This window comes from Podarcis gaigeae, assembly GCF_964106915.1.
Source record: "Podarcis gaigeae genome assembly, chromosome: Z".
In the NCBI taxonomy this organism is placed as follows: Eukaryota; Metazoa; Chordata; class Lepidosauria; order Squamata; family Lacertidae; genus Podarcis; species Podarcis gaigeae.
Genome location: NC_139691.1, coordinates 17,414,731 through 17,426,952, shown reverse-complemented (window position 1 = coordinate 17,426,952; position 12,222 = coordinate 17,414,731). Strand labels below are relative to the sequence as shown.

General features: G+C 45.0%; 2 protein-coding genes across 5 annotated transcripts in view; one reads left to right on the top strand and one right to left on the bottom strand.

The window, feature by feature from the left end:
- Nucleotides 1-7,552, bottom strand: part of DBH (dopamine beta-hydroxylase) — a 35,270-nt gene extending 27,718 nt beyond the window's left edge. Inside the window, exon 1 of one of the 2 annotated variants that reach the window (XM_083722271.1) lies at nucleotides 7,452-7,552. In XM_083722271.1, the coding sequence (XP_083578397.1) occupies nucleotides 7,452-7,537 (86 nt within the window). In that variant the 5' untranslated portion in view covers nucleotides 7,538-7,552. Of the gene's footprint in view, nucleotides 1-6,561; nucleotides 6,872-7,451 lie in introns of those variants that run through there. The other variant, XM_083722272.1, reaches the window with a different exon arrangement.
- A 1,257-nt stretch (nucleotides 7,553-8,809) lies between these two features.
- Nucleotides 8,810-12,222, top strand: part of FAM163B (family with sequence similarity 163 member B) — a 49,483-nt gene continuing 46,070 nt past the window's right edge. The window contains exon 1 of one of the 3 annotated variants that reach the window (XM_083722638.1): nucleotides 8,810-9,368. The gene's annotated coding sequence lies outside the window, so the exon portion shown is untranslated. The remainder of the gene's footprint in view (nucleotides 9,369-12,222) is intronic. The other 2 variants (XM_083722637.1, XM_083722636.1) reach the window with 2 other exon arrangements.

Here is a 12,222-nt window from a genome sequence, read left to right as displayed (position 1 = left end):
CTGAGCTGTAAGTGTGTTTTGCCCTGCACCCCCTTAGACACAGTGAAGACTGATCTAGTAACGGCTTGTGATAAATTATCCAAGATATTCATTCCAGAAACCTTGAGAAAGCCAAATCTTTCAGTGTGTTGCACCAGTAAGAAATGAAAACATCCTTTGGGAAACAAAAAATCAGCAAAAAGGGGGAGGGAATGTGACTTACAAGTTGTTTTTAAAAACCCGTTGTTGATGCATTAAATTAGGGATTAGAGCAGGCAACATCCCTCGGAGCTACAATCAAATAGATGTATGGCATTGCAGTTTTAAATTAAATTGGTGGAGCAGACAAAGCGAGCAGAAGGAGACAGGCTTCCATCTGCTCTTCTAAAGACGGACCGCGTGCAGCTCTTGGGACATTCAATGCCCCAGGGCCTCTGACATTCACCACCAGATATCTGTGTCCTGCACCTGAATGCTCCTAATCCGATTTACTGGGGATCCTGATGAAGTTAGGGAGAGCCTGAGTCACACCACACATTGCCAGGGAAGGGAGACCACACTCTTAAGAGTTGGGAGAGAAAGAGGATGAGTCGCTGGTCACGGACCAGAGGCAAGGAAGATGGCTGCACATTGGCATGGGTTGGAGATTGCTGCTCCCAGCGTTGTGGTTCAGTGTAAGGGCAAAGCACAGTAGTGCCTTTCTTTTTAATCAGGCAAAAGACAGGCAGGGTAGTGCTCCAGAGAAGACTCCCTGGAAAAAACCCTGATGTTGGGAAAGATTGAGGGCACAAGGAGAAGGGGACGACAGAGGACGAGATGGTTGAACAGTGTTCTCGAAGCTACCAGGATGAATTTGACCAAACTGCGGAAGACAGTGGAAGACAGGAGTGCCTGGTGTGCTCTGGTCCATGGGGTCACAAAGAGTCAGACATGACTAAACGACTAAACAACAACAGTACTCCAGAAAATAAAAGTTTGGAAAATGCATTAGTCACAAAACAAATGACAGGATCTCTCTTCTTATTTCATGACTGCTAACTTACTTGGGAATTTTTGCTGACAAGTACACAATGTCAACTGAAACATTTTTAGCTATATACTTCTTGACACTCTCAAACAACTCTGATAGGTTGTCGAGACCGAACTCACCCCCCGCAGAAGCCATGCTGCCTCTGCTTCAGCAAGGCTTGTTCTTCCACATTTTTGGTTATTTTATCTTTAAAAATATTTCCCACCAGTTTTCCTGGAGTAATACCATTCTCTCCACTATCTCAGTATTGTCTACAATGACCATCAGTGGCTCTCCAGGGTTTCAGCAGGAGTCTTCACCAGTCCTACCTTCAACTATCTAAAGGGCTGTCATGTGGAAGATGGAGCAAGCTTGTTTTCTCCTGCTCCAGAGAGTAGGACCCAACCAATGGATTCAAGCTACAGATTCTAACTAAACATCAGGAATTGCTTTCTGATGGTAAGAGTTGTTTCACAATGGAACAGACTCCCTTGGAAAGTGGTGGACTCTCCTTCATTGGAGGTTTTTAAGCAGAGGTTGGATGAACACCTGTCATGAATGCTTTATTTGAGATTCCTGCATTGGAGAGGGTTGGACTAGATGACCCTCAGGGTCCTTTCCAACTCCACAATTCTATGATTCTGTGAGTCTATACCCGGAGACGCCACTGGGGATTAAACCTAGGACCTTCTGCATGCAAGGCAGATGCTTTGCTACTGAGCTACAGCCCTTCCCAGGAACATAGGAAGAAGCTGCCTTGGTCAGAACCTTGGTCCAGCTAGCTCAGTATTGTATACTCTGACTGGTAGAAGCTCTCCAGAGTTTCAGGCAGGAGTCTCTTCCAGTCTTACCTGGAGATGTCAGAGAATGCACCTGAGATATACTGCATGCAAGACAGATGGTCCAACCACTGAGCTATGGCTAAGGACACTGTTATGAGGGTGTCTCTGCCAGATCTGAAAAACTTGGCTAGGTTGCAGAACAGGGTGGGCTTTCCTCCTTACTTCCTCTTCCTCCTTTTCTGCCCCATCTGACTGGATTTGGGCAGACATGCCACTCAAACCATATAATGGAGTGCTAAAGCTCTCAAGTGGAGCCTCCTTAAACAGGGCTTTTTATCATCAGCTGTCAAATTTTTGCAAAGTCACATTTGCATAAAGAAAATTTGAATAATCCTTTAATACACCACAAATCCGCATCTCTCAGAGGGCCTTGATCTCAAATGCCTTTCCATTATCCAGATTTCACTCCAGATTCCTTGGCATCACAGACCTTGACAAAATAATAATAATCATCCCTTCCAAATATGTCCAAGCCCTCCCTTGTGAAAGCAGATAACGAGTAAACGGAAGCCTCTTTACTGCTCACAGACAGCGGCTGAGGTAGCCTGACCCTGGTTTGGACTATACCACTTCATTCTGGGCTATATCATACCTTCCATTTGGTGAGGAGTTTGTGGGAATGAATGCTTCTCCTTGCACTTTTTTTTGTAAGCCATTTTTAGGTTTTATTGCAACCAAGCAGCACACAAATCTTGTGAAATAAATAAAATAAATACATTTTTTTTGCATAAATTAGGCCTCTGTCGTCTGACTCCCTGTCTGCCATCTGAAGGAGCATGACATCCAAGCACAGGCTGAGCACTTAGGAAACTTTGGTACTTTTCTGTAGTATACCCATTTACTCCCATTTATGGCACAGCCTCATTGTCTCTGGTTATCTCAAAGAGAGGGGGGCAGTGCGGCAAAGTAATTTGAGTGTTGGACTGAGACCTGAGAGACCAGGGTTCAAGTCCCCACTCATTCATGAAGCTTACTGGATGTGACCTTGGACCAGTCACTGCCTCTCAACCTAACCTACCTCACATGGTTGTGAGCCCCTTGGATGACAATGTGGGCTAAAAATGCAATAAATATATCATGGAGGAAGAACACACAGAGGAAAGGGCAATTTAAAGGATCAGGGTGTAAAACAGGTGGAAGTATTTGAGGGGTGTTTTTTTGTGTGTGTGGGATGGAAGAGGCAGAGGATATATCATAAAGGTTTATAAAATGGTGTTTGGTGAAGAGAACTGAAATAGTAAGGGGTGTTTTTTTCCTTCTCTGGAAAAGATTGCTTTGCTCTCTATTGCTCCCTGCTGGTTCAGGTAACCTGTTGCATGTGTTGTCCTTTCACTCCCAACACAGATTACAGCGGTCAGTTAGAGGGGCCTGGAGGGGCACATTTGACCCCCAGGCCTGCAGTGGCCCATGCCTGCCACATGGCATAATACAAGAGGAGGCCAGCACAGCCAACGGTTAAGACTGATGGGAGCTGTAAAAAGGTAAAGGTACCCCTGCCCGTTCGGGCCAGTCTTGCCAGACTCTAGGGTTGTGCGCTCATATCACTCTATAGGCCGGGAGCCAGCGCTGTCCGCAGACACCTCCGGGTCACGTGGCCAGCGTGACAAGCTGCATCTGGTGAGCCAGCGCAGCACACGGAACGCTGTTTACCTTCCCGCTGGTAAGCGGTCCCTATTTATCTACTTGCCCCCGGAGGTGCTTTTGAACTGCTAGGTTGGCAGGCGCTGGGACGGAACAACGGGAGCGCACCCCGCCACGGGGATTCGAACCGCCGACCTTTCAATCGGCAAGTCCTAGGCACTGAGGCTTTTACCCACAGCGCCACCCGTATCCCGATGGGAGCTGTAGTCCTAAATAAATATGGAGGGGGATTAAACAACTGGGTTGCCATCAAATGAGATGGTTTTTTTCATCTTGCATTCCTTTCTCACAGTGGTGTAATTATGTAATTTCACCTTACAACCAGCACTTTCATCAGCGAGATGGAGGATTAAAAAATAAAACAAAATACAGTTGGAACACCTCTTGGCTGTTTAGAATCTTTCTCAGGTACAAACGATTAAAGCATCCTTTTCATTTCGCTTAAGCTTTTGAATTGCCATCTCTTCTTAAGCCAGCAATTGGGTTGTGTTCCAGATGTATGTTTCAACTGGCAGACAGATAGCTTCAGTCATAATTTATAACAGTCTCACAAATAATTGAAGAAAGGGGGTGGGGGTTTAGCTAGCCTTTGTCCTAAAGACTGACCCCTAGGATTATTATGTGGTATTTGGGCAAGATTGCAGTTCTTCCGCTCTTGGTTACTAACCCCCATATGAATCCTTCAAAAATTTCTCACTCTCTCGGTGTGGAAAGCAGACTTTTCAGAGCACTGGAAGTTAAACCCTGTTATCTCTTTTGCCACAGAGACAATTGGATAACCATGGGGAGGAAACATGGTGGACTTGGCACAACTTCAACAGAGATAGTTATGTGGTGATTAATGATAGCCAAGCCATACTATAAACCACTTACTTTCAACTGCTAGAAGTGCCATAACTAGACACTGGAGGGATCTCTCGGTAGTGAACACAGACCACTGGTACCAAACTCTTAAGGGAAAACTGCCCTACTAGAAAAACTAATTAACAAATTGAAGTTAGCATGGGGACAAACACAGGAGGGCACCTTCACCCCAGTATGGCTCCCCTTTATTACATATGCAAGCCCACAAGACAATAACCAATCCCCCACAACGGCATAGAAATAAACATGGTTAACTTGACCCAACAGCGCGCGCGCACACACACAAACACAAAACCCCACTGCAACCAACCACACCCTGGTCCCCCCTAGACTCTCCATCCACCAGCAAAAATAAAGTATCTGTTTATGGGATGCTGACATAAAACTTTTGCTTATATACTATGTAAAAGAAAGAAACTTTACTATCTTCCCTTTTCCTCCCTTCTCTGCTCTCACTTCTGTTTTCCCCCAACCCTATTATTGCCTATAACAATAACATCTCACTCTGAATATGACTGATTTGTTTGAACGATTCTATGACTTGAAAACAGAGACTCTATATGTTCTATTGTTACCCAAGAAAACCCTTTAATAAAAAAAATATGAAAAAGTACCGGTATGTATCTAAGAAATTGAGCACCCACTTCTCTGAATTTTGCCCTAAAGAAAGAAGCAGCATGTATTAGGAGAAACTGCACATAAAATGCATGTGTTGGTGAAAATAGGAAACATGCACTATATTATCTGTGGGTTGTGTCCAGGTGAGTTTAATCTGAGTAGACCCAATCAAATGAATGTATTTAATGTGTGGGCATCCAGTGAAGCTGAATGCTGGATGATTCAGGGAAAATAAAAGAAATCATTTTTCTATGCAGTGCGGAGTTATACTGTGGAACTCATTCTCACAGAAGACTTGGATAGCTTTAAAAGATGATTGGATAAATCCATGGAGGTTATTGATAGCTACTAGCCATGACAGTTATGCTGGACTACCATGGTTGGAGGCAGTAACTCTCATATACTGCATGGAAGTTAGTCACGTCCATGATTTTCAAAGGGTCTACTCTGAGTAGTACTAGCAATCAATCCAATCCAATATATTTGTGATTTTAGCTATATTTTGGTAACTTGTGGTGCCTACTATTTTTTTAAGTCTGTTTTTGATTAATATTTTACCCTGTTTTATGCAAACTGCTTTGAGATAATGGTGATGATAGTTTTGATTAAGCAGTATGAAATAAATGGTATTAGGGAAATTCTGCATACCATAATGTATATATTGGGCAGATTTGCCTGGGAGGGGGGGAATGCAGATGCATTTTCATGTGAATGTTTGTAGTTATTTGCAAACTGGTGCATCTGGGCATCTGGTTGGCCACAGTGAGAACAGGATGCTGGAGAAGATGGGCTACTGGCCTGATCCAGCTCCAGGGCTTTTCTTATAGACATCTGTTGTGATAGCAGAATCTCTAAGCCCAGGGGCTTAGGGGGTACTTTCAAAGGGTACCTCGCAATACCAGCTGATGGGGAACAACAACTAGAAAATGCTGTTGTGCTCAGGTCCTGCTTGTGGGTTTTCCACAAGTCTGCAAGGCTCTTCTTAAGTCCTTATGTAAGATTGGAAAAATGGGAAAGAGAGAATCTGGAACTGGTAAAAGTAATTCATCCAGAGTCTTCAGAGGCTGGCTGCAAATTCATTTTTTTAAAAAATAAAATACTACAAGATGGTATAGAGCATATAAAGTTACAATAAGATAAATAAAAACACTAATAAAAACTGGTTGGGATAAAGAAAGCCACATGGCAAAGGCCTGTTTTTTTAGGAATCTCAAAGAAGGCTGGAAGGAATCCTGCTGAACTGGCAGAGAGTTCCGCAGGACAGGGCCTCCTGTACTGAAGATTTGCTACCCAACAGAAGCAGACTGAACCTTAGTGGTGCAGAGAACGACCAGAATTGCCTTGTCATTATGAGAATGTGAATAGATGGTAGGAGAGGATATATTTTTTAGATATTACCCTTCTTTCCTCACATTTGTGAGCTTAACAGAGTGCCATTCCTTTGCAGTTTAAAGGGAAGCTTAGATAGGCTAGTTTTAGCCCTTTAGTTTAAGTAATCCAGGATGCTTTAAGGAAGACTAGACTTTCCTAGTATTTCCTTCTTTTCTCCCACTTAAAATAACAATCACACAAACAGCTTTGTAAAAGATAAAAATAACATTTACTCACTTAGAATACTTGTTGAAGAGTAACAGATCTATAGCAGCTTTATTCAGGCAGGCTTAAAATGATCATTGTTACAAAGACATACTTAAGTCTAGCTTAAAAATGGAGTCTGAGCTTGGAGCTCAGACTGCAGATGTTCTCATATTGCTTACATGGTGGAGGGAGGAAGATGAAGAGAGAGAGAACATACCCAGACAGGCAGGAGAATATATAGCTATGCCCTCCCCCCTGTCAGGATACAGTGGGAGAATCTCTCACAGAGTTCTCTTTAGCAAGTTTACAGGAAAACTCTGTGTGCTTCAGCTCCTATCGTGTGCCTATCTAGCAAAACATGAATTGTTGGTTTGACACACCCAAATAAATATCCCACACTCAGAGGATCTCAGCGATCAAGGTGGAGCATAGGAAACCAAGGAGCCCTTAAGACTTATTGGAGGGTTATAACATGGGAAGCTGCCTCATATTGAACCAGACCATTAGCTCAGTATTGTCTGTACTGACTGGTTGTTTCAGGCAAGGGACCTTCAGGATACAAGGCCAACCCGCCATTGTTATGCTACAATCTTCTCTCTCTCTCTCTCTCTGACACACACACACACACACACACACACACACACACGTATTAAAACCACAGCCAACAGCCTAGGACTTTTATTATATCAGTAAATAAAACCAACTGGTGTTACTGGCAAAGCCCTGAGAAAAGAGACACTTTTGTTTTTTGCAAACACTGAAATGGGGATCAATGCTGATTCTCTCTCTCTCTCTCTCTCTCTCTCTCTCTCTCTCACACACACACACACACACACACACACGACATTTTGCTGCCTGAGGCGAAGGACAATATGGCACTCTCCCCCAAAGCCCATACAGGACTTGTAGCTGAATCTTACTCCGATACTGATGAAATGACTGCATCTTCCACTGTACTGAAGGGCAGCAAGCCAGCATAAGGTGTACAGGGCAGGGCAGGGCACATGGTACTCACAGCTCTGTTCACTCCCTGCCCCCCACCTCAGCATCTGCGCCCTGAGGCAGCTGCCTCACTCCACCTCATCATAGGGCCACCCCTGCACACACTCAAACACACAAAAGCTGTACATACAGGAGGGGGAGTGATGCAAGAGGACACCTCATTCAGACACTATCTACTCCCTTTCAAGCAGAGCTTCACCCCATAAAGATTAGAAACTTAGGGGGGTGGTTCATTCTTAAATGAAAGCTAAGGTTCTCAGGAAGCAGGAATGCCCACTGGTCTCTTCCCCACAGAATATTATGCATAGCATGGAGAAAGTGGGTAGTTTTTTGTTGTTGTTGTTGTTGTTCTCCCTCTCTCCTAAAAGTAGAACTCGTGGCCATTCAGTGAAGCTGAATGTTGGATGATTCAGGACAGACAAAAGAAATGACTTCCTTGTGCAATGCATAGCTAACTTATGGCATTCACTCCCACAGGAGGCAGTGGTGACCCCCAACTCAGGTGGCTTTAAAAGAGGATTGGACAAATTCATGGAGGAGGAGAAGGTTATCAATGAATACTAGCCATGATGGCTGTGCTCTGCCTCCATAGTTGGAAAGAGCAATACTTCTGAATACCAGTTGCTGGAAGCCACAGGAGGGGAGAGGGCTGCTCTTGTGCCTGAATCTGCTTGTGGGCCTCTGGCTGGCCACAGAATGGTGGGCTAGATAGGCCATGGGCCTGATCCAGCAGGCTCTTCTTATGTTGTTATGTAGGAAGAACTGGGAATTATGGTGGGGTGGGGGAGAAGAGAAAGAATTTGTCTCCTTTCTCCTTTGGGTGGCTGGAATTCTGCAAGCAGGTGGAGACCTTTTTATTTGGACATGCCTTTGGGAATCGAATGCTTTTAAAAGAAAGGGCATCTAATTGTTTTTCACACTTAAAAAATCATAGTTCAGTTGTTTTTTAACAATTATATTTTCTTTGTTTTTAGCTTTTTCATTATATCTGCGTTGTTTTAATTTGTGTAAGCTTCCCTGAATCTCAGTTTGGGGAAAAGGCAGGAACAAGAACAACAACAACAACAACAACAACAATAGCAGCTGCGCCAGCTGCTTTTAGGACAGCCATCCAAACAACCCTAGAAAGGCTCCCTCCTGCTGGTGCGCGGATCCTGTCCGCTCCTCAGCAGCAGAGCATTTCCAGAGCGATTCTCAGCGCGTGTCCTGTAGCTGCTGCTCTGAGCTGAGTGGCGCGCGGGGGCTCGCTCGCTCTTCGGGACCAGCGCGCGCGCTCTCGCTCGCCTGCCAGCGCCTGCCCAGCCGCTGCAGCGCGCCCCTGCACCAGCCGCGTCGGGCAAGCGCGCAGCCGGCTGCTGCTGCTGCCTTCTCGCCGTCTCCTCCTCCTCCTCCTCCTCCTCCTCCTCCTCCTCCTCCTGTGCGCCCCTGCGGAGCCCAGGCGCCCCAGCGGAGCCCGGGCGCCTCGGAACTGTGCCTTTCCCTCCCGCCGCCCTGAACTTTGGAAAGCCCGCTGCAGAGGGTAAGAGAGAGGGGCCCGCCATCCATCATGGCTCAGGTGTGATGGACTAAGGAAGCTCCTGGCTGGGCAACCGAGCTCAGCTGCGTCCGAATCAGACTTAATACTATTATTTTAAAAAGGAAGCTCGCAACCGCCTTGTCTTGGAAGGATCGTATATCTCTACATTCTCTCCCCACCCCCCACCCCAGTTATCTTAGCGCTGATGCCCCGCAGGTAGAAGGCTTTGGAAGAGATGGTGCTCACCTGAAGGAACGAAAAGTGGGGGGAAGAGATATATGTATATAAGGGGCTCTAAATACAATTCCAGTGTTTAAAGGTAAGATTTGTTTATTTATTTGCAGGAGGTGGCTGGGAAAACGGTTTTCATTTTTTTATTTCCTATGGTCATTTCTCTGTTTAAGATCCCCCTCTTTTGCCCCTTCCCATTTCTGCTGAATGTAATTTTGGGGATCTGGAGGAGTGGACTTTCCCCCTCCCTTGCTTATTCTGGTCTTGCTTTTGAAGGGACTGAAAGATGAGTGAGAAAATGGATGCTCTCTAGAAGTGGGGGTGGTCTCTGCTCAGGTGTTGTTGCCACAATACATGCCCAAGATATACCCAAACCCACACGGTTTAAAAAGGGAAAGGTATTGGATGGGTGGTGGAGGTTTGAGAAGTTGGAGAGCTAGTTTTGACCCTAACAGTTGGCGAAATGCTGCCTATTGTCATTGGAAATGAATCTTGTGCTCATTTTATTTATTTATTTGAAAACCAGTGTAGAGAAAATTCATGGATCTGACCAAGATTCAGCAAAGGACTAGGAGGAAGCTCACAAGCAAGGCATGAAAGTGACAGCCTTTTAGAGTTTGTTCCCAGCACCCAGTACTGCAAGGTACACTATCCCTGATTTTGGAGGTCCTATTGGCTGTTGTGGCCATGACACAAAGCCATGCTTCTCTCTAGTGTGCCTTCTCTTTATTTAGAGTGTGTGTGTTGGGGGGGGGGGAAGCATCTGTGGCTCTTCAGGTGTTACCAACATCCCAGCCCTTATCATCCCTGGCCATTGGTCAGGCTGACTGGGACTGAAGTCCAGTGACTCCTAGAGAGGAAAAGGTTTCCCTAGCCCTGATTTAGAGCTTAGAATCACAGAGTTGGAAGGGACCTTGAGGATCATCTAGTCCACCCCCCTGCAATGCAGGAATAATCAGCTGTCCCATACAGGGATTGAACCTGCAACCTTGGTGTTATCAGCACCATGCTGTAACTAGCTGAGCTATCCCATCAAAAACATAAAATGGTCACCTAGGATTATATTGAGGATGCCTGCTAGAACTTCCAGTAGCTCCACACAATCTTGTAGAGTGCAGAATCTCCCCCTCTTCCCAGAGCAACAGGAGAGATGTGCAGCACCCACTAAAGACCCTCCCCAACATTAAAAAAAAAAGAAATGTGAGGCCCACATGCCCTCCAAAAGGTGATCTTGAAGCTTGCAGCAACAAACTCTGCTGCTTTCTAGGACCACTCTCCAACAGATAACTTCCCCTGTGTGGTGATTTCCATGCCATCCTGCCTGCGCTGTTCCATATAGCAGGAGGGTCATTGCATGTTTCAAATGCTAGATCTTTACAGGAAAGGAAGTGAAATGTTTTTGGTAACATTATGACTAAGACGGCAACTAAAGCAGCTGGAGAGACTGTCTCCAGAATTCTTGGGAAAGAGCTGTGTATCCCAGTGGGTAGAGCAGCATCTGCTTTGCTTGCAGGTTCAGTCCCTAATGGCATCTCCAGGTAGGGCTGGGAAGGACTCTGGACTGAAACCTTGGAGAGCTGCTGCCGGTCAGTGTCAGCAATACTGGAGTAGCTGAATTTCTGTTTCTGTTTAATTATACCAGTTCATAAGATCCACGAGGACTGGAATATTACTTGATTTCTAGTAGATGGCTCATAGCTCAGTGGCAGAGCACATGCCTCGGAGGCAGAAGGCCCCAGTTTCAACCCCAGGGATCTTCGCATAGGGCTGGGAAAGACTCCCTGTCTGAAACCTTGAGGAAGCACTGCCAGTCAGCGCTTAGACAAACAATCTTGAGTTGCATGCACCAGTCATTCAATTGGGCATAAGGCAACTTCCTACATTTCTGTCTAGTGAACTGTATCAGCAGTAAAGACGAAAAGGAAGCCTTACCTTCTCCCACAATGCACAACTAGCTTCTGGAACTTACTGCCACTAGACTGCTGGCTTGATTGTTTTAAAAGTGGATTTGACAAATCCACCAAGGGTGAACTCTCTTGATAGCTTCTAGCTACAGGAACTCCATGGAATTGCCATGTTACAAGGAAGTGTTTGGGGAGTAGGGGCTGGAATCTTGCCACTGTGTGGTGCTTGTGAGCTTTCCAGAGGCATTGAACCAACCACGCCTGCAAACCATGGTCTGATCCAGCAGGGCTTCAGTTACATTAGCTTCTGATACACATAGATATTTCTTAAAAGGTAAGTTGCAGTAAAGCAAGTTTACAGTGAATACTTTCAGAGGAGATCACCAGGCTGAACTTTTCTACCTGTGCGATTGTTACAGAACTGTCAAATTCAGTTTGCATTAAGCTCTGTTCTTGTTGAGAGTCTCTCCACTGAGAGACAGGCTAATCATTGAGTGAGTCCTCTAGTGGAAGCTTTTGCAGGGGTTGGCCGATGCTATGTGACTTCTTCTAGACTGTTTAATTACTGCTTGATTGTAACAAAACACTCAAGTGGTTTACAAGAAATATTAGAATTATCAAAAAAAACCCAGTGAAAACAAATATTTAAAAACATGTAAACATTTTTTTAAAAAGTAAAAACAGCAGTAAACTAAAAATAGATTAAAACATGTCAACAGAAATGTTTATGGATAGGCATGCGTAAACAAAAATGTTTTAAACTGACACCAAAAATAATACAGCAAACATGCCTGGCAGACAGCAGTAGTCAGTGCCACCAAACTAAAAGAAGAATTTCTTACAAGTGTGGAATAAGTATTATGTGACACCTGTAACACTGCCAGTTCCGCAGATCAAAGTGGTCAAGTTGGAGCATGTGGGGTAAGGTAAATTGGTCCCAAGTTGCTAAGGGCTTTATATACCTGTGGTAACACCTTGCACTTGACCTGGCAGATCAGCAACCAGTGTTTGGGCTCTTCTGCTGCTGTGAAGAAACAT